This window comes from Chiloscyllium punctatum, chromosome 11, assembly GCF_047496795.1.
Source record: "Chiloscyllium punctatum isolate Juve2018m chromosome 11, sChiPun1.3, whole genome shotgun sequence".
Classification (NCBI taxonomy): domain Eukaryota; kingdom Metazoa; phylum Chordata; class Chondrichthyes; order Orectolobiformes; family Hemiscylliidae; genus Chiloscyllium; species Chiloscyllium punctatum.
Genome location: NC_092749.1, coordinates 17,144,077 through 17,169,886, shown reverse-complemented (window position 1 = coordinate 17,169,886; position 25,810 = coordinate 17,144,077). Strand labels below are relative to the sequence as shown.

Genomic DNA, 25,810 nt, shown 5'->3' with positions numbered 1-25,810 from the left:
TGGATGAAGACTCGCCATCTGAGGTAGTTTGGGCTGAGGTTAGGAATAGGAAAGGTGAGGTCACCCTGTTAGGAGTTTTCTACAGGCCTCCTAATAGTCCTAGAGATATAGAAGAAAGGATTGCGAGGATGATTCAGGAGAAGAGTGAAAGTAATAGGGTGGTTGTTATGGGGAACTTTAACTTTCCAGATATTGACTGGGAAAGCTATAGCTCGAGTTCGTTAGATGGGTCAGTGTTTGTCCAATGTGTGCAGGAGGGTTTCCTGACACAATATGTAGACAGGCCAACAAGAGGTGAGGCCATACTGGATTTGGTTCTGGGTAACGAACCAGGCCAGGTTTTAGAATTGGAGGTAGGTGAGCACTTTGGGGACAGTGACCACAATTTGGTGACTTTTACTCTAGTGATGGAGAGGGATAAGTGTGCACTGCAGGGCAAGAGTTATATCTGGGGGCAGGGAAATTATGATGCGGTGAGGCACGACTTAGGATGCAAAGCTTGGAAAAGTAGGCTTCAAGGCAAGGGCGCAATTGATATGTGGAGCTTGTTCAAGGAGCAACTATTGAGTGTCCTTGATAAGTATGTACCTGTCAGGCAGGGAGGAAAGGGTCGTGTGAGGGAGCCATGGTTTAATAAGGAATTGGAATCCTCTGTTAAAGGGAAGAGGGCGGCCTATGTAAAGATGAGGCATGAAGGTTCAATAGGGACGATTGAGAGTTACAAGGTAGCCAGGAAGGATCTAAAGAGAGAGCTAAGAGCAGCAAGGAGGGGATATGAAAAGTCCTTAATTGGTAGGATTAGGGAAAACCCAAAGGCTTTCTATAGGTATGTCAGGAATAAAAGAATGACTAGGGTAGGAATAGGTCCAGTCAAGGATATTAGTGGGAAGTCGCGTGTGGAGGCTGAAGAGATTGGGGAGACACTGAATGAATACTTTTCGTCAGTATTCACTCAGGAACAGGACATTGTTGCCAATGTGAATACTGAGTCACAATTAATTAGAATGGACGGCTTTGAGGTATGTAGGGAAGAGGTGTGGGAATTCTGGAAAGGGTGAAAATAGATAAGTCCCCTGGGCCTGATGGCATTTAACCTAGGATTCTCTGGGAAGCAAGGGAAGAGATTGCAGAGCCATTGGCCTTGATTTTTATGTCCTCGTTGTCTACAGGAATAGTGCCAGAAGACTGGAGGCTAGCAAATGTGGTTCCCTTGTTCAAGAAGGGGAGTAGGGATAACCCTAGTAACTATAGGCCGGTGAGCCTCACTTCTGTTGTGGGCAAAGTCTTAGAGAGAATTGTAAGGGATAGGATTTATGAACATCTGGATAGGAATAATGTGATCAAGGATAGTCAGCATGGTTTTGTGAAGGGCAGGTCATGCCTCACAAACCTTATTGAAATCTTTGAGAAGGTGACTAAGGAGGTGGATGAGGGTAAAGCGGTAGATGTGGTGTATATGGATTTTAGTAAGGCGTTTGATAAGGTTCCCCATGGTAGGCTACTGCAAAAAATACAGAGGTATGGCATTGAGGGTGAGTTGGAGGTTTGGATTAGGAATTGGCTGGCTGGAAGAAGACAGAGGGTAGTAGTTGATGGTAAAGGTTCATCTTGGAGCGCAGTTACTAGCGGTGTTCCGTCAGGATCTGTTTTGGGACCATTGCTGTTTGTCATTTTTATAAATGACCTGGAGGAGGGGCTAGAAGGTTGGGTGAGCAAGTTTGCGGATGATACGAAAGTCGGTGGAGTTGTTGACAGTGAGGAAGGATGTGTCAGGTTACAGCGGGATATAGATAAGCTGCAGAGCTGGGCAGAAAGATGGCAAATGGAGTTCAATGTGGGTAAGTGTGAGGTGATTCACTTTGGTATGAGTAACAAAAAGATGGAGTACTGGGCTAATCGTCCAATACTTGGTATGTGGATGAGCAGAAGGATCTTGGTGTCCATATACACAGATCTCTGAAAGTTGCAACCCAGGTAAATAGTGCGGTGAAGAAGGCATATGGCGCACTGGCTTTTATTGGTAGAGGAATTGAGTTCCGGAGTCCTGAGGTCATGTTGCAGTTGTATAAGACTCTGGTGCGGCCGCATCTGGAGTATTGTGTGCAGTTTTGGTTGCCATACTATAGGAAGGATGTGGAGGCACTGGAACGGGTGCAGAAGAGGTTTACCAGGATGTTGCCTGGTATGGTAGGAAGATCGTATGAGGAAAGGCTGAGGCACGTGGGGCTGTTTTCATTGGAGAAAAGAAGGTTTAGGGGTGACTTGATAGAGGTGTACAAGATGATTAGGGGTTTAGATAGGGTTGACCATGAGAACCTTTTTCCACGTATGGAGTCAGCTATTACGAGGGGGCATAGCTTTAAATTAAGGGGTGGTGGGTATAGGACAGATGTTAGGGGTAGATTCTTTACTCAGCGAGTTGTGAGTTCATGGAATGCCCTGCCAGTAGCAGTGGTGGACTCTCCCTCTTTATGGGCATTTAAATGGGCATTGGATAGGCAGATGGAGGATATTGGGCTAGTGTAGGTTAGGTGGGCTTGGATCGGCGCAACATCGAGGGGCCAAAGGGCCTGTACTGCGCTGTATTCTTCTATGTTCTATGTTCTATTATTCACTTTAATTAATCCAACAGCGAGCTCAGGAGAAACCGGGTTCGAATGTGAGAAGTCACTACCAGGAGTGGGTGAAGTGGATATCATAGAAGCATCCACAGTGAAGGTAGGTAGGCATGTGAGGGAAAAAAGCACAGAATTATGGGTAGTTTTGGGCAAGAGGAGATGAGGTGAAGAGCAGTGAGTGGAGGTGAATATTGTGATATTTATGGGTCGAAAGATGATACCACCAATCATCTCTTTGACAAGGTCTAAGGCCTTTTTATTAAGAGTAGCCAAGGAACAGCCACTAGTGAGTCCTAACAAGGGAGGATTTGTATTTAGCAAATCTAGTTTACTCCGCAATAGCAATATAAATTACATGGGCTTGTTAGACGGCGTCATGAAGAGTGTTAGTAGACAGAGATGACACATCCGTCCCCTTTGAGATCCAAAGCTGTATTCCTGATTTCCCCCTGCGCAAGCCAGCGTGACTTCATCAGGTTGCTTCATGGAACCTCCACGCTGACCTTGTCAGAACCATGACCTTCGCCAAAACACATGGAGCATAAACCGGGCTCGAGCCTGTTGGAGCAAGTGGCCTGTTCCTGTGCTGTGCATTGTTTGTAAGCCTCTGGGTGGAATTCACTGAGGGTGCGAGGGGACACAGTGCCTACCACCATCTGTGATACTGCCCATTCTCCTGGAGTCCCGAGGAAGTGAAGCCCCTAATTGGCTACAGGACCCTTGCCCACTGGCTCCTGGCTACACAGGGGCATTTAATTCTGGGACAGCCCCTGTAAAGGGGAAACCTTGACCCCCAACTCCATCTGGATCTGTCCACGAGAGCTAGCTCCACCAGGAGCAGGGGCTGCGGCCGACGGTATAGCTCATTCACCAATGGAAAATAAGGATGGGCTGGGAGTCAGGGGTTTGTTGATGAAAGAAGGGAGGGCTATTAGAGGAAAGGGCCTAAATTGACTCTCCTTGGCCCCCATTTGTCCTTATGCTGGATCCCTCAGTCAAGACAATCTCCCACCAGGCTGCAAGAGAACCACATGGGATTTGCTTACCTGTCCCTCCAGTTGCCCTCAGCTCAAATGCCAGTGACTCTGGTAATGGCCCTGAATGGGAATTGATTGCCCCCGTTAAAGGGTTCAGTTTTCAGGCCCAGAATGGGAGGATCATCTTTGATCCTTTCCACCCATACTTAGAGAAGGAGAGTCATGTGGGTTTGCCTCCACCAGCTTTACACCCACCTCCAGAGGAGGTAGGTCATAATGAGGGGCATTGCAGCCAGTCCTGTGCCCCGACGTGGTTTCTGGTGGCACCAGCTCCACAGTGCAGCAATCCCTTTGGTTCAATCTGGCAACAGGAACCCTCGTGATTGTCTAACATCTAATCGGGGTCAGTCTGTTGGTGGCCAATGCAGCACTCTGACTGCGGGTGATGTACCACACAAACATTAAACATAGAAAATAGGAGCTGGAACCCAGCCTAGTCTGCTCCACCATTCATTATGATCGTGGTTTGACATCCAACTCAATATCCCCGTTCCCTCTGTTCCAAATGCTACATCTAACCCCTTTTAGCAATCATTCAATGTTTTGGTCTCACCTGCTTTCTGTGGCAGAGTTCCACCGTCTCACCACTCTCTGGGTGAAGACATTTCTCCTCATCTCTGTCCTAAATGGTTTACCTTGTATCCTTAGACCATGATGCCTGGTTTTGGGCTCCCCCACCATTGGGAACATCCTTCCTGAATTCTCCTTGTCTAATCCAGGTGGGTCCCTCTGAGATTCTCCTGCATTTATCGAACTCCAGTGAATATACTCCAAATTGATTGGAACGTTGCACAGTGCAGTGACCTCTGGGAAGGTAGCAACAGCTCACTGACCTGAAGTGAAGAGATTGGCCTGTGACCCCTCGAGGCTTGACTGGCCCTCAATGTTAAAATAAAGTAATCAGCTTCAGATTACTGGGGCCAATGTGGGTGGTGGGTGTGAAGTCACTCGTCTGTTGAATTTTCTTTCGTTGAATGAGGAGTAGAAACTGAGATGAGTTGGAAACACAGCAATGTCTCTGAATCAAAACGAAACAAAGCTGACCACTTGATGTTCAGCTAAAATATCGGTAGATTTGTACGTTTGTATATTCTATTTATTTGCTGTTATCATATTAGATGATATGTGGTATATAGGTTCTATGTTTGAATATTACATTGAGATTTATAGGGGAGGTGGAAGTACAATGGTAATGTTACTGGGTTATTCATCCAGAGGCCAACCTAATACACTGAAGCTGAACTCCCACCACTTAGTTTTCTTATGCACTCACGGGATGTGGGCATCACTGGCTGGGCCAGTACTTATTCCCATTCCTACGTGCCCTTGAGGAGGTGGTTATGAGCTGCCTTTTGAATCACCGCAGTCCATCTGGTTTCGATCGACCCACAATGACATTAAGGAAGGAATTCCAGAATTTTGACACAGTGACATTGAAGGATATATTTCCAAGTGGCAAACCTGTGGAATTCTCTGCCACAGAAAGCGGGTGAGGTCAAAACGTTGGACGTTTTCAAGGAGTTAAATGTAATTCTTAGAGCCAAAGGGATAAAAGGGTGTGGGAAGAAAGCAGGGAACAGGGTACTGAGCTGGATGATCAGCCATTATCATATTGAATGGCAGAGTAGTCTCAAAGGGCCAAATGGCCTGTCCTATTTTCTACGTTTCTATGTCAGGATAGCGAATAGTTTGGAGGGGAACTTGTAGATGGTGGTGTTCCAATGTATGTGCTATCATTGTCCTTCTAGATGGCACTGGCTATAGGTTTGGAAGGTGCGGTTTTAGGCTCTTTGGTGAATTCCTGCAGTGCATCTTGGAGACACATTAATGCTCCTGAGCAATGGTGGTGAAGGGGAGTGGATGTGGTGCCAATCAGCGTGTGGTGTTAAGCTTCTGAAGTATTTTTGGAGCTCCACTCATCTAGACGAATATAAAGTACTCCATCCCACTGCTGACATGTGCCTTGGGGATGGTGGACAGGTACTTGGGGAGGCAGGAGGTGAGTCACTCACTGGTGAAATTTAAATTCACTTAATAAATCTGGAATAAGTAAGTCATGGTGACCCTGATAACTCTAATCGATTATTGTAAAAAACCCATCTAGGTCATCAATCCTCTTTAGGGGAGGAAATCTGTTGTTCTCACCAAACCTCCAGGCCCATAACAACTGATGCTTAGCAGACTCTTTATTGCTCTTTGAGATGACCCTAGCAAATCACTTAAATAAACGAAAGAACTGCAGATGCTGGAAATCTGAAACAAAAACAGATTGCTGGAGCTCAGGCAGCATCTGTGGAGAGAAAACAGAGTTAATGTTTCAGGTCCATTGACCCTTCTTCAGAAGAGCCTGCTTTCTCCTGCAATCTCTGCTCTAGCAAATCACTTTGTTCTGTTCAAGAAAATTTAACAATGAGCTGCATCTTGCAAAAATAATCAAGAAAATAAAAATTCCTTTGTACTGTGAGATCGAAGTTGGGTCTATAAGAGATTTATTGCCATAAAGTGATGAACGTTTGATCAAACACTGTCAGTTCATTTTGCCACATATATCTTCACTTGGAAAGCAAGCCTTGTGACTTGAGAATAGAGGAAGGATTTTCTGCATAGTTGTTTCTTTGACTTCGAAAAGAGATGTTGGTATTGTTCTCCTTAAAGTACAGGGGCTTTAAAGGAAATATGATAGAGGTGTTCCAGATTCTGTGGGACTTTAATAAAATAGATAAAGAGATTATTTTTCACTGTCGGACAGGTTGATATCAATGGAACATAGAGTTAAAATAATTTGTCAAAAAAATCCAAGGGGTGGGGAGCATCGAAGAAGATTTGTTTTAAAAAATGCAATAAACGTTTATGATCCAGAATAAAATTATAAGATGCAGTAGCAGAGGAAGGCCATTCAGCCCATCTAGTCTGCTCCACCATTCAATAAGATCACGGCTGCTCTGAAAATCCACAACTCCACTTTCCTGTGTTTTCCCATGTGGTAACCCCTACAAGGCCCATGGGGAATCACTAATTAATCTCCTCATGAAGCTCATGTGTATGAGTTCCCTTGGTAACCTGTCTGTCTGGCTTGAACTCATCACTTAAGCCCTTTGTAAAGCAGACTCAGGGCTGGGTCTGTGGAACTATCTGTCCTGGGCTAGAGCTAGCTTATGGGTGCCATGAGTAGTGGCTCTATTTTGATGTTCAACAATAATCGATAGAACGTAGAACATAGAACATTGCAGTGCAGTCTAGGCCCTTCGGCCCTCAATGTTGTGCTGCCCTGTCATACCAATCTGAAGCCCATCTAACCTACACTATTCCATGTACGTCCATATGCTTGTCCAATGATGACTTAAATGTACTTAAAATTGGCAAATCTACTACCGTTGCAGGCAAAGCATTCCATACCCTTACTACTCTCTGAGTAAAGAAACTACCTCTGACATCTGTCCTGTATCTATCACCCCTCAATTTAAAGCTATGCCCCTCGTGCTCGCCATCACCATACTTGGTAAAAAGGTTCTCCCTGTCCACCCTATCTAACCCTCTGATTACCTTATATGTCTCTATTAAGTCACCTCTCAACCTTCTTCTTTCCAATGAAAATAACCTCAAGTCCCTCAGCCTTTCCTCATAAGACCTTCCCTCCATACCAGACAACATCCTAGTAAATCTCCTCTGCAGTCTTTCCAAAATTCCCACATCCTTCTTATAATGCAGTGACCAGAACTGTACACAATGATCCAAGTGCAGCATACCAGAGTTTTGTACAGCTGTAGCATATCCTCATGGTTCCGGAACGTGATGCCTCTATTAATAAAAGCTAATGAAATGTTCCTTTGCAGTCAGGTTTCCTATGTTAGTACACCAATAGCAGGACTAGTTTAGTTTGGGGACATGGTCAGTGTGGACCAGTTGGACCAAAAGGTCTGTTTCCATTCCATATGGCCCTATGACTGTATATCCCTTGAATCGCTTTTACTGATTTAACTCAGCCTTGAATATATTTAATGATCCAGCCTTGACAGCCGTCTGTGATAAAGAATTCTACAGATTCACTACCCTCAGAGAAAAAGAATTCTTCCTCATCTGTGTCTGAAATATACAGCCCCTTATTCTGAGATTGTGCTCTCTGGTCTTAGACTCTCCCACAAGGGGAAACAACATGTCCACATCCATCCTTTTAAACAATGAGTTTTGGATCTCCACCACCTTCTGGGTGAAAAAGAGTCCCTCAACTTCCCTCTATGCTTTCTGTAAACTTTATATCATGCCCTCAGTTACTGAGCTCCCTGCTGAAGCAAATTGGTCCTTTATCCCTCCAACCATGCCCCATATACACTTCAATTAAATGTTCCTTCAGCTTCCTCTGTTCCAAAGAAAACATTTCTAACCTACCCAATCTTTTCTCATTACCACAACTCTGCATTCCTGTCAATTTTCCCTTAGTGTGATCACATCCTTCGTGTAATGTGGTGAGCTAAACTGCACGCATTGTCCCTAGTATTGTCTAATTATGATATTGTTCTACAACGACCTCCGTGTTCCTACATTCTTGTAACCTCCCTGCTCCTGTTTTCTTGTTTATTTACTCATGTCATTCCCACAGACAGGCCCTTGGTTCATTGTTTGCTGATGCTTCATCCCGAGCTGTTTTCTTAGCAGCTTTAGTCAGTGGGGCTTATTTTCCCCATTACCTTCCGCTCTCATGGCCACAGTGAGCTGGTAGGTCCCAGGTTCACCTTAAATGGAAGGAGAATTGACCCACTTGTGTTGGCATTATTCAGAACTACGTCTAGGAATCCAAGCTCACCAACCCCGACACCGCCCCCCCCCCCCCCCCCCTCCCTTAAACTACCTCATAAATATTGCTAATTGACCTGCTCAGAGATGTTTTTCTGTATCTCTGGAGCAGGTGGGATTTGAACCCAGGCCTCCTGGCTCAGAGATATGGACATTGCCCCTGTGTCACAAGGGCCTTCCAATCCATCTTATGTTCTATATTTGGACTTATAAAGGCAAATATACTGTGTTCTTCCTTGACCACCATATCTGTCCTCCAATCTTTACGAATCTATGCCCACACATTCCAAGCTTCCTCCATTTCTTTATGCCCCTTAGTATATTGCCATTCACTAGGTATTGATAACCTTCCCCATGTGGGTTACTTCACACTTGTTCAAGTTGAATCTATTTGTCATCTTTCTGTCTATCTGACTAGGTCACTGATATCTTTCTGCAATCACGCAACTTTCTTCTTCTCTATCAACTACGTGTCCAAGTTCTGTATTACCTGAGAGCATCTTACTGGTACGTTGAAGTAAAATCATTACACAAACACGTAAAACTTTTAGGACCCGGTATTCTGTACATCCACTCAGTAAACAGCAAATAAGAACGCTTGTTAACTATTATCCATTGCTCCCTAATTTTAGATCCAGTTTCTTACTTACTTTTGGATGGGATGGGTTTTGACCAGACTACATCATGACCTTGTTAAGAGATTTCCTGAAATCAAACCTGCTATCCTCATGGATCCCATTGTAATCTCATCAAAGAAAAAGTAATTAAAACTGGTCAGACCCCGCCATTGCCTGAACACTTCTCTGGGATTTTCCTAGATTAATCAGTGTCACTCTAAAAGAAAACAGGGTTAGATTGACAGGCCTGTGATTTTTCGATCTATTCTTGATTCCCTCTTTAAACAATAGCGCAGGTTAGTGGTTTCCTATATCACACCTTTTTCTAGAGAGGGTTAGAAAGTGATGGTCAAAGTCTGTGCTACCTCAGCCCCTTCTTCAAGCAGAGACATTGCTACCTGGGCCGAATACTATATCCATTTTCATAGATGCTAAACCCCTTATTATTTACACTTATTTGGCAATACTGAACTTGGGTATTGCTGAAAAAAGACACATTTCGGTGAAGCTTATTGGTTGCACTCATCAGGACAATTCACAAGAAAACCAATCTGAGGGGGAAACCAACACTTACACAGCATGAGAGAAACATGTTGGTTGGTAAACTAGTGGACTCTGGTTGAGCTGTTACCATGGAGCATATACCATTAACGCTAATTGACAACTAAGTGCCAAGTTTTGTTTAAATTTTAAACCAGGCACCTTGTCTCTGAGACAAGAACAGCAAACAACCATCCCTATTTTGTTGAGTTGTAACAAGGTAATGCTTACACATATTCTTTCTGCCTGTAAAGAGTGAGGCACTGTGCATTAATGTAGTAAGCGTCCAGTGCACAAGTATATACATGAGCCGAACTGACAATCTTAAACTGGTTGCCAGTGTAATACCTTACACTTTCAGCACTAATCAGAAAATGTTGCATGCTTGCAGAATCACAATCAAAATTAGACACACTTTTGTGAGTTGTGTGAGCTCAGATTGGTTGGGTACAGTTGCTTGTGGTGAACAGCTGGAGAGACAAGATATTTGATACAAACAACCAGACATAGGTTATACGATGAGTCCGACAATCAAACAATTCCGAAATTTCACGCAAAATAGGATACACAACGCTTTGTGAAAAATTGATAAATACATATGGTAGCTTTAACTTTTTGGCTATTTCCAGGCAAACCTGGTCTTTGGACCAGGAGAACATAATCGTGTTCTCAGTGTTACAGTAACCTCATACTGAGATGGAGAAGACAGTTTAAAAAAACACAATAATACATGGAAATGATGTACCGCTCATACCAGATCTCTACTTTCAAATGTACAAGACATTGGAGTCATTACCAATTTTTACATGTTGTCCCACTGGATTGGGAATCTAGCCATTAGACAATTAAACACAGTCCATGTTTGAGAAATATTTGATTCACCAGAATACCAGGAAATTTTAAGAAGTGTGGGGAATGTGGTAAAGCTAAAGAATGTTCACTATCCTCTTAACAATAAATCATCGCTATGGTGGGGAAATAAATATGGTCCTCATTTTATTGCTGCCAGACAGCTCTGTGGTTAGTCCCTAGCCTTCTCCTTCGATGGAAGCGCACGCTGTCTAACACTCAGATAATATTAATAACATGTTCCTTATGTGAAATGTACCGCTGGAAATGTCAGATTAGCACCTTTGTGAAAAAAGAGCATCTCATACATGTTTACCTCCAAGTTACACTAAAGACAGCTTGCTGTCAACTGCAGATTATCACGAATGTCACCGAAACAAAGCAATAAACTGTGGCCCAGAGCTTCCTCAATTTGACTGTGACATCTTTGAGACAAAAGTGCTTCATCCATCACCCAATATTCCTGGGTATCCTCATTTATATAGCTGGTGACACAAGTATTGGTGCAAAGGGTCTGTAAGCAGCTGAACATCCAGGAAATTTCTATGCAATGTTTCCCGAGCACTGGTTAGCCAGTGCTGTTCAGCAGGAGGTCAACAGTTCAGGTCGCAAGTGCAGTCTCACGACTAGTGTCATTATCACTTAAGTGCAGCGTCTATAAAATGATTTAACCTCTTGGCAATTAAATGTGGGATTGCGTATTCATTCTATCCTTCTCAGTTCAACGTGACAGAAAGGCGTCAATTTGCAACTGAGACAGCCTATCATTGTTCCTAAAAGAGAATGAACATTATTTATCTCTCCAGAGACTCATTGTTATTCCTAATGTGTAATAAAAGGACATTGAAACAGAAACTATTGTGAAAGAAGCACATCCTTTGGGTATCCCAAGTATAATTATATCCAAAGGAATTTCCTGCCTGAAATAGAAACTTGTCTCTTTTAAATGCTGCAGGGCTTGTTGAGTGCTCCCAATGTTTCATGTTTTTATTCAATATTTAAGATTTCTAGCATTCTGCTTTTATTTTGACTTTGTATCCAACTGAAATAAAGCAGGTTGCAGTATTATTACACTGTCACTAAATGCCAACAATCCCCATCTTCACATGTGCATCAATTCAATAAAATAGGATCATTTTTCAGACCAATCAGTGTCAATGTGCCTGGTTTGAAATCTAAACAAAACCTGGCAATTAACAGTCAATCATCATTAACTGGTGCACACTCCATGGTAACACGTCTACCTGTATAGAGTTCACTTGCCAACTTCCTCTCTCTCAATATAACTGCTGTTTTTCCTCTTTTTTGTGAATTGTCCTGAGGAATACAAGACAAAAACAAAATTTGACAGAATGTGCCCTTTATCAGCAATATTAAGAGAGCTGTAACAAGCCTATTCTGTTCATGACAATTGAGCCTCTCTTCTGCCAAAGACTCTGTTCAGGTATCACTCCTCATTTGATATCAGTAACATAGACTGATGTCAATAAGAAGGTTGTTGGCAGTGAATTGATCCAAGACATTTGAGTTAACACTGTCTGGCATTGTGACAGCGGACAGGACCAGAACATAGTGCAGCATCCACTCTTTCTTGACAGAAGAAGCTAGGTTTGTTCTCCTTGAAGGAGAGAAGCTAGATAGAGTGGTCATAGAAACATTCAAAATTACATTGGACTTTCATGAAGAAGAAATGGAGAAACTGTTTCCATTGACTGTGAGTTGGTAACCCAAGGTCATGAGTAATTGACAATAAAAATCAGGGTGAGTAATGGGAAGGAGCAATAGTATAACGAATAGATTCTTTGCCGAGTGAATGATGATGATCAGGGGTGCACTTCCTGAAAGGGTAACAGAAGGACCTTCAGTAATAACATTCAAAAGGGAATTGCATATTGAGAGCAAAATTGTCCTCTCCAGAGATGTGGGTTCAAATCCGATAGGGGGATTGATGGAACATCAATCCAATTACTAAATCTTAAATGCAAAATCAGTCATGGTTGTGATTGGTGCTTAAAAAAGAACATCTGGTTCGCTCAAGTCTTTTTGAGGAGGTAATCTGCTGTCCTTACCTCATCTGGCTGGTATATAATTCCAGACCCACAGTAGTGTGGTTGACTCTTACCTGCCCTCTGAAATGCTTAGCAAGCCATTTGGTTCAAAGACAATTAGGATTGGCAATAAGTGCTAGCCTTGCCAGTGATGCCCTCATTCCACGAACAAATAAAGAAAAGTGTAAAGGAGAAATAGAAGGAATGTGCAGGGGGGTAGACTAATTGGATAGCTCTGTCAAAGAACTCGCAATGTTGATTGTTTCGTTAATATTATGCAGAATTACAAATCATTTTACAGTACATTCAGCCCAACAGGCTATTGTTTATGCTAACAGAAGTTCCCTCCTGCACTCACTAACCTCGCCCTATCAATGTACAGAAGAACCTCGATTATCTGAATAGCACGTGCAGGAAGTATTTTGTTCGGATAATCGAATGTTCAGATAATCAAATGCTGGATAACAGAGTTTTGCCAAGCATCGGGACCTTACGATCTTGTTCGGATCATCCAAAATTCGGATAATCGAATGCCGGACAATTGGGACGCCGCTGTATCTTGCTTCTTTCTCCTTCATGGATTTATCTAGCTGTCCCCTAAAGATAACCCTGCTATTGCAACTCACCCACTCTGTGTGCTCTCTGTTTCCAAATTTTAAACCCTGCTATTGATATTCAGTAACGTTCTGCTCTTGGCCTATTTGCAATGTCACGCTTGAAGCCCAGACAAACTTCTTTGCTAAGTTTTGAAGCTTTTCCCCTTTATTTTCTTTCACTATTGTTTACCCTCAGTAACTGTAGTTTATTAATATCATATTAAAAGTTAATGGCCCAATCTCCATAAAAGCTAAAGAAAACAAAGTACCATTAAGGCTAGCTGAACTTAATATGCGTATCTGATAGTGATTGAGAAATTTTGAACGAGAGCTCTAAGAATTATGAATCTGTTTACTCAAATGGCTTCCTGTAGAATGTTCTTTAATGGAGCCACAATTGGCTGGAGCTGATAAAATATTTTATTGCTTCATATTTCAGACACCCAGGATAAATCATTGTTGGCTTGATCTAAAAAGAGAGAAGCGGGAGGAGAACAGGATTTACGAATGGAATTTTTTCCCACTTTGCCATTTTATAGATAACTCATCTGACAGAGAGTTGTAATCAGAATGTTCTCATCAAGATCTCTTATCATTATTTATGAAGCTGACTAACTCAAAGTTACCTCCATGTAGAAACAGCTGAAGTGTAACACGGAGCTGTGATTAATTTTTCACACAGTCGAACATAATTCTGATCTTGGTCCATGTGGTTATGACACGCAGGTCTAAGCCAGAATGTCCCAGTCAGCTCTAGAATGTGTTATTCTGTCGAGCGGGTAACCTGGGTTGACTTCATAGATGAGTGGAGATGGAAACTGAGTCACAGACTATTTGCTGGCTTCCTTCTTTTTAACTTCTGGGGCACAGGTTGAAGTCTAGCCCAGTCTGATGGATTACTTCGAATTTAAGTACAGAATTGGGCCATTCATAGGGACAGGAGCAGGCCATTCAGCCCCTTGAGCCTGTTCCGACTTTCAATCAGATCATGGCTGATCTGTGACCTAACTCCATATACCTGTCTTTGGCCCATATCATTTACTATTGCTGCTTAACTATGATGTATCAATCTCAGACTTAAAATTAACAACTGATCCAACATTCACGCCAGTTGTGGAAGAGAATTCCAAACCTCTCCAATCTTTTGTATGTAGAAGTGCTTCCTAACATCTCTCCTGAACGGTCTGATCCTGAATCTCAGACTATGCCCCTAGTTCTAGAATTGACAACCAGTGGCAATAGTGTCTCTTCATTTATCCTTTATTTTCCTGTTAATATTTTGAATTTAGTCAAACTGATTTCTACCAACATTATTCCCCCACTTGGACCTCCTCCTGTCTCACTCCATCTACCTAGTCCGTTTCTCCTGTAGATGTTGTCTAGTTTCCCTGAAGCACATTTATGCTGTTTGTCTTCAATGCTCCATGTGGTACCAAGTTCCACATTCTAAACTTTCTCAGGGATAAAAAAGAGGCAAGAGAACGGAAGAAGTAAGGACAAAGGAACTTAGAGTTGGAGAAGGTATGCTCCACTATTCAATAAAATCTCGTCTTCCATCTTAATGCCATTTTCCTATACAATCTGATATCCCTTTTTGATATGTATAAATCTATCAATGGTTGTCTTTAATACACTCAATGACTTAGCCTCCAGTGTCCTCTGTTGTACAGAATGCTACAGACTCACCACCATCTGAGACAATATTCTACCTCATCTCAGTTTTGTTTCAGATTAGATTCCCTAGATTAGTGTGGAAACAGGCCCTTCGGCCCAACCCAACCCTCCGAAGAGTAACCCACCCCACTTGGACTAATGCAACTAACAACTATGGACAATTTAGCATGGCCAATTCACCTGACCTGCACATCTTTGTGATTATGGGAGGAAACCGGAGCAAACCCACGTAGACACGGGGAGGATGTGCAAACTCCACACAGACAGTCACCCGAGGCTGGAATCAAACCTGGGACCCTGGTGCTGTGAGGCAGCAGTGCTAACCACAATGCCAAATAGTCTACGTCTATTCTGAGACTCTGTTGTCTGATTCTAGACTGACTCTGCTCCCAGACAGGGGAAACACACCATTCTAAATCCACCTTAGGCAAGCCCTGTTAGAAATTTGTTTGCTTCTGTGAGATCATCTCTCATTCTTTTCAACGTAGAAAATAAAGGCAACCATCTATTTAATCCATCCTCAAAGGATGATCTCTTCCTCTCAGGAATTGAACTGGTGAACATCTGCTGTATTCTCTCTGTGGTGGGTATATCTTTCTGATGATAAGGAGGCCACAACTGCACACATACCAGAGCTAGATGAGGCCATTTGGTCCTTCAAGCCTATCTCATAATTCAACAAGGTCACGGCTGATCTTTCTACCTCATCTGTACCTCCTCCCTTTATTCCCAAATCCTTAATTCCCTTTGCATCTCAAACTCAATTGATTTCTTCCTTGACTATATTCAACCAGTGAGAATTCATAGCCTTCTGTTGCAGCAAATTTCAAAATTTCACAACCCTTTGGAGAAATGTCTCCTCGCCTCCGCCCTACATTTCTCCTGAATTCCGTTCAGGATGTATTAGCGTCTTGTATCTGTGAAGAGTCATTCTGGTTTCCGCCCCCCGCCTACACACACACACGGGAAAATACCCTCTCTGCATCTACCTGTGCAAACCGTGTAAGAATTTCAAAGACGTTTGAGTCCGCTCTCACACCCCTCTTTTATTGAGGGATTGAAGCATTTTCTTTCCCTGCTAATTTAAGGAAGACAAGCCTGCATAACACTTCATCCAGTCCTCCTCGCGGGCAACGTTCCACAGTGTAAAACTATCCCATAATTCAGAACAAATTGGCACCGAGCTAGCAAAGCACCTCATAAAGAATGCTCCTGTGGGAACTGTAACATTCACAATGGCACTGCATGTGGTGTGCTGCTGGGGTGTGTTGTTAGGAATGCAATGAGGGAAAATGGTTTGGTGCCTGACCTGTGCGGTACCTGATGATGGGACGCTTTGATGCTGGGAGCTGGGTGCCAAGCGTAGAAAGGTGTTGAATTCCTCAGCCTCATACCTTGACAGACAGAACTTGTTGCCTTCCACTATCCCCCCCACACCAGACATTACAGAAATATGAAAGTGGGAGGTTTCAGCTGTTTGCAGAACATTGTCCTGATGCAGCAAATATGACGTGCTGATTGCGTAGAAAATAATACATTCCAAACCTGTTCTGTCACTCGAGTCAGAAACAGGAGTTGTTTTGTTTCCCACTCAACAAGAGTTAACTCCTTGAACCAAGCAATGCTCTCTTGACTGTTGATCTCTTTGTGATTAAACAATTGCCCTCAGTAGCCATCTGAATCGAGTGAAGCATAACATTTGGAAAGGACTGATTGGGTTTTAATTCCTCATCTGTGTATTTTCTGTATGCCTGAGTTAGGTTTAGCTCACTGTGAGGGATCATTTCCTGATACGATGTCATTCCTCATTTATAAACTGCAAACGTTGAAGGTTATAACACAAGTGAATGGAATTATACAGACACCCGTCTCATCAAAGTTGCTTCAAGCAAAATATTTAATAATACATTAAAGCAACATTTACAGATTAGCATGTTGTTTTAATTGGTTTATTCTAAAGTTTGGGTGATTCAAAATGTTTAAGCACCTACATAAACAACTTTGAGTTGTCAGAGTAGACTGCAGAGTGGAAGGAATTCCTATACATACAATGGGGCAGGATGGATACTGGATTTACACTGAGAAATATTATTGACTGCTTATTGAACTATATTATCAATTTGAAACAACTGTACTTTGTGCAATGATCAACAGAGGTGATCATCCAGTGAAGATGACAATCCAGTACAGAAATTAATCCAGTGAGGGTGCTAATCCAGTAGATGAGTTAATCCAATGAGGGTGTTGAAACCAGTGAGTGTGATAATCCATTAGATTAGATTACTCACGGTGTGGAAACAGGCCCTTTGGACCAACAAGTCCACACTGCCCCGCCAAAGCGCAACCCACCCATACCCCTACATCTACCCCTTACCTAACACTACGGGCAATTTAGCATGGCCAATTCACCTGACCTGCACATCTTTGGACTGTGGGAGGAAATCGGAGCACCCAGAGGAAACCCACGCAGACACGGGGAGAATGTGCAAACTCCACACAGTCAGTCGCCTGAGGCGGGAATTGAACCCAGGTCTCTGGCGCTGTGAGGCAGCAGTGCTAACCACTGTGCCACTCCAGTGAACGGGTTAATCCAGTGGTAATTCCGTGGAGAAACTAATCCAGTGAAGATGTTAATCCAGTAGAGGGGTTAATCCAGGCAAATTAATCCAAAACAGGTGAAATCCAGGTGGAGTGTTAATTCATTACAGATGTTATTCTCAGTGGATAATCTGATCTGGTGGAAATGCTAATCCAGTTAGTAAAATATTCCAGTGGAGATGCTTATCCAGTTATGTAGTTAATCCAGTGGATCTGGTAATCTAGTGGATGACTTAATCCAGTAGAGATGAATCCAGTGGAGATGAGTTTCCAGTTGTAGAATTAATCCAGTGAACACATGGACCCAGTGGGGATGCTGATCCAGTGGAAGAGTTAATCCACTGTAGGTGCTAATCCAGTGGATAGATTAATCCAGTCGGGATGTTATCCTAATTAAGGTGAGGGTCAGCGCGTGAGGCAGAGGAGGAGCTGTCCGAACGAATGAAGAAACTGAACCCATTTCCCAGTGGCTTGGAATTGTTACTATCAGGGGGAGACCTGTGAGGGTGTATTGGTAACTGCGTTAATAGAGACAATCGCTGGGAATGCAGATAACCCAGTGTCTGATCTCCAGGAACCCAGTGTGGGTAAAACACACCACAGCGTGAGAGCGGAGGGGGAGCACAGTTTCAACATTTATTGTTCAAACAACCTACATGGCGTCTGCTCGGCGATTATTGAATGGGGAGCACAAATTTGGGGTTTCAACCTATTATATTAATACGACATTAACTTACATAAACATTGCAACACATTGACTGGTAAAGCGCTTTATAAATGGACTGAGACTGGGAGAGGGTCCAGCCCTCACATTGACAGCGCTGTGATTTTGAGGACGGAAAATTGCTGGGATGTCATACTGTGTACGTTTTTTTTTCCTGATTTTTGTTTTTATTCGAGCCAGCAGAAAACAAAATCAATGCACTTTCGTGGGGGACAAGGTGATTTGTGACCACTGGGCACCCAAGAAGCGGTGTGTGTGTGTTCATAGCTCTGAACCCACCGTCAAAATCCCCCAGGCAAAAGGGAGAGCTCACATTAAACTTGTTTTTTCCTCTCCATGTGGTGAAACCGTGAGCTCTGCTCGATCCGGAGCGGTTTGCTATGTTTTTTTTTGTGTGATATTAAAATATGACAACAGCTCCACTCATCCATCAGACTGTCTGCATTTCACAGACGAGGTAAGTGTGGCGTGGGGGATTGGGGGTAGCTCAGTCCCTCCTCCACTCCACTCCAAGTGAAAACTGGGTGGATTTTTTTTATATGAGGTGTTTTAGGGGAGGGGGGGTTAAGAGGAGAAGGTGAGGGTTAACAGGAGCCTGGATTTCCCCACCCCCACGGGGGAGGGGAGGCTGCAGGAGCGAAACGCCTGGGGTTTCTGGAGGGCAGACGGATTATGTAACTTGTCCTGAAAGAATGAATGAGCTGCACTTCCTCCACCACCCCCTCCCCAGCTCCCCAACCAGCCTGATTGACAGCAGCCTCCCCTCAGTCTATATAAAGAGCAGGCCGGAGGGACGATTCCACCAGTACACGCTGTTGAACACAGCAGCAGCAACAGCAGCAGCTCAGGCTGTCCCAGTATTGTCCGGATAGCAAGGCATCCCCCCATCCCCTTCTCCCCACCTTCCCTTCCCTCTCCCCCAAACCAGTGACTGGGCTACAACTGGAGAGAGAGAGACAGGACAAAGTTGCTGCTGAGCTCCGACGCCAGGTGAGACAATATTTATTCTCATGACATACTTTTTAAAAAAAATAAAACTGCAACTTTCTTTTAAATACAAACTTTGCTTCGAAAACAAAGGTATACGAGAGCTTTGTGTCTGTGTGAGAGAGAGAGTGAGAGAGAGTGTGAGTGAGAGAGTGTGTGAGTGAGAGAGTGTGTGTGAGAGAATGTCTGTGTGTGTGTGTGTGAGAGTGTGTGTGTGAGAGTGTGTGTGTGAGAGAGAGAGTGTCTGTGTGAGTGTGTGTGAGAGAATGTGTCTGTGTGAGAGAGAGAGTGTGTGAGAGTGTGTGTGTGAGAGAGAGAGTGTGTGTGAGAGAGAGTGTGTCGGTGTGTGTGTTGCAACTCTCTCCCAGTGTGGAATTGAGTCGGACTCGCGGGTTAGTGATGCGGATTGTTTTCCTGCCATTAAATGTTGCTGTTCACTTTAAACAGGCGGGCAATCCGGAGTGGTGTGGGACGTTGTGAAAGGGGGGGACTCGGATTGAGACTACTTTGTGAAGGTGCCCTGTCCTCCTGCTGGCCAGCCTGATGTTACTGAGCAATGGGGTGCTGGCCTTGCTGCCTGTCCTGTTGGCATTGGGGGTCAGGAGTCAGCCCCTGGGTAAGTGTCCCCCCAGCTCCCCACCCTCTCCCCTGAGCTCATTCCCCCTCCCTCATGGTTACATTATTGTTGGGTCTCTCACTAATTTGCCCTTCTTTTCCTTCCTGCTCCTCCTGTGTCCCTCCAGCTGTTCCCCGGGATGAGAAAGCTGTCTTTGACCTGTTCGCCATCAGCAATGTGAACAGACAGACTCCGGGAGTGAAGCTGTTCCGAGGCCCCGACCCCCGCAAACCGGCTTTCCGCTTCTCCCGGTTCGACAAGATCCCGGCTGCCTCTGGGGACCAGCTTCAGGCCCTGCTCCGCCTCATGAACTACCATGAGGGCTTCATCCTGACGGCCACTCTGAGGCAGGACAGGAAGAGCCGGGGCACCTTGCTGCTTATCCAGGGCCCGGGCTACAAACGCCAGCTGCAGATCGTCTCTAACGGCGTGGACAACACCCTGGACTTGCAGTACTCGGTGGAGAACATCCAGAACCTGGCCTCCTTCCACCATGTGGACATTGCTGACTCCCAGTGGAAGAACATCACTATCCATGTGAATGGAGAGAATGCGAACCTGTATGTGGACTGTGAGCTAGCGGACAGCTTCATCCTAGATGACCCCATTTATGAGCAACTTAGTGCCACCAACGGCAAACTCTACGTGGCTAAAGGACTAACACCAGGCAGCAACTTCAGGGTATGTATCCTACCTCCTTTTCTGACAACGTAACACTGACAAAGCTGGAGAAATTAGACTCTTCAGCCCAACTGTCTACTCATATAATTAACAGTATTCAGTCATTTCCAATGTTTTATCTAATGGTTTCCAAAATGATATTCCTTAATGATTTGCTTTTTTCAATACCTCAGTCCTAACTCCTATAAATTAAAGGTGTTTCCATTCTGTCCTCAGGGCTACTTGCAGAACATGCACCTAATATTTGGCTCATCGATAGTGGATATTCTCCAGAGTAATGGCTGTCTGCAGATAGGTAAGGTCTGATTTCTCGGCTGCTGCTGGGTGCTAGAGGTGGCTTCGAATTGTTCCTCAGCTTTTGAGTTGAAATGCAGCAGTGGGAACACACTGGGACTCCGAAGGGGCTTGACAGGGTGGGCACTGCGAGGTTCCCCAGCTCCAGCTGGAGAATGTACAGCACGGGGCATAGCCTCAGGGTAAGGGGATGATCACTGACACTCAGAGGGTTGTGTGGCTTTGGAATCCTCTCTCCCAAAAGGCTGTGGATGTTCCAGGGCCAGAATGCACTTAGGAAGGCAAGAGGCAGATCTTTGTCCTTTCAAGTAATTGATGGAGTGAGTGGGAAAGGCAAGGACAAGATGAACTGTGATGAATGGGGGAACAGGCTTAGCGGGCCAAGTAGTCTACACCATTGCTATTTGTTATGTTCTCAAAATGAAATTGGTCTCTGTTAAGCATTCTCTATTAAATCATGCAGACATGATTTAAAGCTAAAGGCAATGTGATAAAAAAATGCAGTGGTTACTGAAACTTCTTCTCAAGGTGGCTGGGTCTAAAGGGATTGCAAGTTATGTTCCAGTTGTGTAGATCTCTGGTTAGGCTGCTGCTGGATTACTGCAATCTATACACCAGACATTGTACCTCAGAGGGATGTAGTGACCAGAGGGGAGGTGCAAAGTAGATTAATCAATGGGGTGGTGCCCTGCCGCGCTTATGGTGATCGATCCAAGGGTGTAATTGGAAGCATTGGCTGCCATCTGATTGAGTGGAGCTGTTTGCCTTGGCCCCAGTCAGAGAGCTGATCACAGATCACAGCAACAGTTTCCCATTTAATTCCATTTCACAAACAAGTGGATTTGGAAAATGCTTTCGAAGTTGGGGATTATTTATGGGAATTGTCGGAGAACTAAAGAGAGGGAACTGCTGTCTCCGGCTTAGAATGTATGTGTATTATCAAACAAGTGGATTGTTTTAAAGTCTCTCATAGGCTGATTTGCTTCGTTTGATGACCTGGTGGTTGGATTGGAATACGATTTAATAAAAAAGTATGTGGATTGTTTATCCCTAAAATGTTAGTCCTGTAGTTATACCAAAATATTAATTGATAATAGCAGAATATAGAAGTGTATTGCGGTCCTATGTACCTATTGTAGAGGACAGCTCTGAACAGTTTATATTGTCAGGATAGCTTTAGTTCAAGATCAGTAAAATATTTTCAGACAGAAATAGCAAAGACCAATAATGAAAGACAAAAAATGACGTGATGGTAGGGGAAATGTTGTTTTCCGTTTTGCTGGCCTTATTCAGAGCTTTGTGAAGGAACTAGCTTAAACTTCAATCAGCTACCTCCCCTTACAATGAGGAGCTCCATCATCATTCCTCGAACTGGCTCAGGACTTACACCATGTATTATTTGGTTTCCAAATTGGTTTAACCATTCCTTGCGCTAGGTGGCAGACAACTCCATAAAGGCAAAGCAATAGGCTGCAGATGCTGGAAGTTTGAAGTCGGAATCTGTTAGCGAGGGCAGCTGGTGTTAGCATTTCAGCTCCATTTCTGCCGACTGGAATCCTTGACCATACGTTGCTTACTCCACTGGTGCTGCCTGACCTGCTGAGTGTTTCCAGCAGTCCTAATGCCAAGAGTTAACCTTTATCAAAAGCTTAAGCCTTTATTAGTTCCCGGGTCCAATCACTCTTTTTAGGTGGATATCATTTCAAAACTTTGAACCGTTTTCCTCCTCAGGAATATCTTTTGCTTTTCCCAGTGTGGACAAACATAGCTCCCTTTATTCAGAGACTCTCACACTGATCATTAAAAGACTGGACATCATTGGAGTCACTTTGTTGAAAAGATAGTTCCACTGTTGCTTTTTGGAGCAATGACAACAGTTGCTGTATCTGCGTTGATATTTGTTATGCTTCTACCAAATTACTACAAGTAAGGTACCAGACAGTAAAATAGGGAGATCAGTCACTAGAAGCACCAACTGTCTCCAGATATCCCTAAGCCTTTTAAATATTTGTTTATTTTTCTTGCGAAACCATTATGACAGCAGGAAATGTGCATCGCCGAGAAACGTTTTGAATTCCTTACCGGTAGACACTAGCCTCCATCTTCATTTGAAACACATTACAAGTGGTTGAGCAAGTGGCTCAGTGCACCAGGGTTCATTCCCAGCATTGGGTGACTTTGGTCTTTGTGGAGTTTGCATGTTGTCACTGTGTCTGTGTGGGTTTCCTCCCACTGAGCACAAAGATGTCTGGGTTAGGTGGGTTGGCCAGGCTAAGTTGCCCTGTAGTGTTCAGGGATGTACAGGCAAATTGGATTAACTGTGGGGGGGAAGGCTGTTTGCAGGGTTGATGCAGACTGATAGCCTCTTTCTACACTGTGTAGAGATTCTATGAATCATTTCTAAGTCCAAAAAAAGATTTGAGCAGGCAACACAGAGAAAGAGAGAGGGAAACATAGAATCTGAATTAATGTTTCAGATCGATGACCCGTTGCCAGAACACTGGATCATGGCACTGAAGTGTGAACTCTGAAGTGTGAACTCTGAAGTGTGAACTCTGAAGTGTGAACGCTGAAGTGTGAACGCTGAAGTGTGAACGCTGAAGTGTGAACGCTGAAGTGTGAACTCTGCTTCTGTCTCCGCAGTTGCTGCATGAGCTGCTGAACATTTCTGGAATGTTTTGTCTTTGTTTCGGACTTCCAGCATCTGCAGTATTTAGAAAGACAGGTCAGGTGTTTTCTAAAGGGAGGGAGTAAGGAACTGTGAAGGGACAGCCGTCCCAATGCAGACACGATTTAAAACTAACGACAGTGTGAAAAAAAAATGCAATGGTTACTGGAAGTTACAAATCACACCACACCAGGTTATAGTCCAACAGGTTTATTTGGAAGCGCTAGCTTTCGGAGGACTGCCTCTTCATGAAGGAGTGGCACTCTGAAAGCGAGTTGGACTATAACCTGGTGTCGTGTGATTTGTAACTTTGTACACCCCAGTCCAACACCGGCATCTCCAAATCATGGTTACCAGAACTTCTTCTCAAGGTGGCTGGGGTCTGAAGGGATTGGAGGTTATGCTCCAGTTGTGTAGATCTCTGGTTAGGCTGCTGCGGGATTACTGCACCTTTATACCGTACACAGGGCATTGTACCTCAGGAGGGATGTAGTGACCAGAGGGGAGGTGCAAAGTAGATTCACCAGAAGAACAGAATGATTATCGTGTCGATTCAGCCCATCATGCCTGCAATAGATTTATCACCCAGTGCTTATCTCCTGCCTTTTCCCCATCTTACTGCATGCTACTACAACCAAATAACCATCCAGTGCTCTCTCGATGCCTCAGTTGTACATGCCTCTGGCATATTTCCAGGCAGTACTGTAACTGCTCACTGAGTTTTTTCTTACATCATCTTTACTTCATTTGCACATCTTTATAAAAACAAAACAATGTGAGGGCTAGAGTTTAATGACTAGATTGCAGACATGTTGTAGCATTCTGCTATTTTAACGATCTAAGTGAAAATCCCTGAATGTAACAAGGAGTGAAATAAGTGTGCTCACTGCTGATAGAGTAACCTCCTGAGTCTGATCAGTCTGCAGCTGGTGCTGACAGATTGATTTCCCGTTTATTTGCTGGCATTACCTTCCTTTTATTTTCAGACTCTGCTCTTTCCTTAGTGGCTGTATTTTGAGTGACTTCCCCTTTTCCCATGTCCTCCATTGAAATGTACAAGATTCTTAGGAGGTTTGACAGGGTCGTCGCAGGAAAGGTTGTTACCCTGAGTGGAAATGTCCACAACCATAGGGCATCATCTGAGAATACGGGGTGACCTACTGAAGAGAGACCTGGGGAGGAATGTTGGGAGGGGTGAGTCAGAGCGATTCTCTCTTGCAGAGAGCGGTTGAGGCCAGGTCATTAAGCATACAAGACGGAGAGGTTCTTAAATCAGAAAGGGAATCAAGGGAAATTGAGGATTATCAGATCAGTCATGATCTTGTTGAGAAGTGGAGCTGATCCGATGGACTGAATGGTCTCCCATGTCTTGTGGTCTTACGAATTGAAATGGCCCTGCCTCAGTCACCACTGTAGGAACTTGATGTCTAGGTCTTTCATCCAATACTGAGGGAGTCCTGTGCACTGCCAGAGCCTGCCTCCACCCCTCCCCTTTGTTGTTTCAATTGAACATAAATAATTCAGCTAGCTTAGAGAAGATAAAGGTCAGAAGGTGATCGGCAACTGGAAGGCGGCTCTGAAGAAAAGCTGAAGAATGAGCAGCGTTGGCAGCAAGTTAATGGTAGTACATAGCACCATAACAACATAGCAGAGGCCCTTCGGCCCATCATGTCTGTACTGCCAAAGGTTTACTGCTGACTACACTGGTCCCACTTCCCCACACGAGACCCATAACCTTGACAGTTCAAACACCCCACGTGCTCATTCTACGCACTGTTTAAAGGTTGGAGGACTATCTGCCTCAGCTCCCCCTGCCACCCACAAAGGATTTACTCAAACCTCATTTCTTTCACTCAAAAGTACTGCCCCTGGGTAAGATTATACCCTTTAGCTAAGGGGGACCAGATTGATGTTGCGGGTGAAATGGTCTGTCCGGCCCCTTAGCTTTAACCCGGCCTGCAGCCTTGCGTTTTCTACTTTCTCCCGGTCGGCCACGTCTTACCTAAGGTCATGAGGTCGGCTCCACGCCAGGACATACTCGGTGTCGCACGGTTCCCGTTCGTGCTGAGCAATGTGCTGAGCAACTGAGCTTGGTGGCGACGTTGGAACCCACTGTGAAGCAGAGCTTTGAAACCACCACTGCTGGCAGTCATTACACAGTTTGTCTTGAGTGTGGCTGGCAGGATCCCAGCAGGCACACGTGCCAGTGAAAAAGGCACCACTTGCTGACAACGATTACTCACTGTCATTCTCTGCGGGCATCGGCAGCAATTTGGTTTTCGGCTCATTGGTGCCCGGAGGGGAGGGTGGGGGGCGGTTGAGGGAGGTTGCTTACATTCCCGCTTGGAATGTGTCCTCACCACACTGTGAAATGGGAGCTGTTTTGTTGTGGCAGTGTGAGACAGTGGCTGCCTTCTGTTGGAGCTGAGGCCTGGTCGAGAAAAAAGCCTGCTCGGGTTGTTAGTCTCCCAC

At 44.3% G+C, this 25,810-nt stretch overlaps 1 protein-coding gene across 1 annotated transcript in view; it reads left to right on the top strand.

Annotated features, from left to right (window-relative positions):
* Positions 1-18,802: 18,802 nt before the first annotated feature.
* The window catches only part of LOC140482771 (thrombospondin-2-like), a 71,573-nt gene continuing 64,565 nt past the window's right edge, over positions 18,803-25,810 (top strand). The window contains exons 1-4 of the mRNA XM_072580372.1: positions 18,803-19,082; positions 19,527-19,695; positions 19,823-20,376; positions 20,593-20,671. Coding sequence (XP_072436473.1) covers positions 19,623-19,695; positions 19,823-20,376; positions 20,593-20,671 — 706 coding nt within the window. The 5' untranslated portion in view covers positions 18,803-19,082; positions 19,527-19,622. The remainder of the gene's footprint in view (positions 19,083-19,526; positions 19,696-19,822; positions 20,377-20,592; positions 20,672-25,810) is intronic.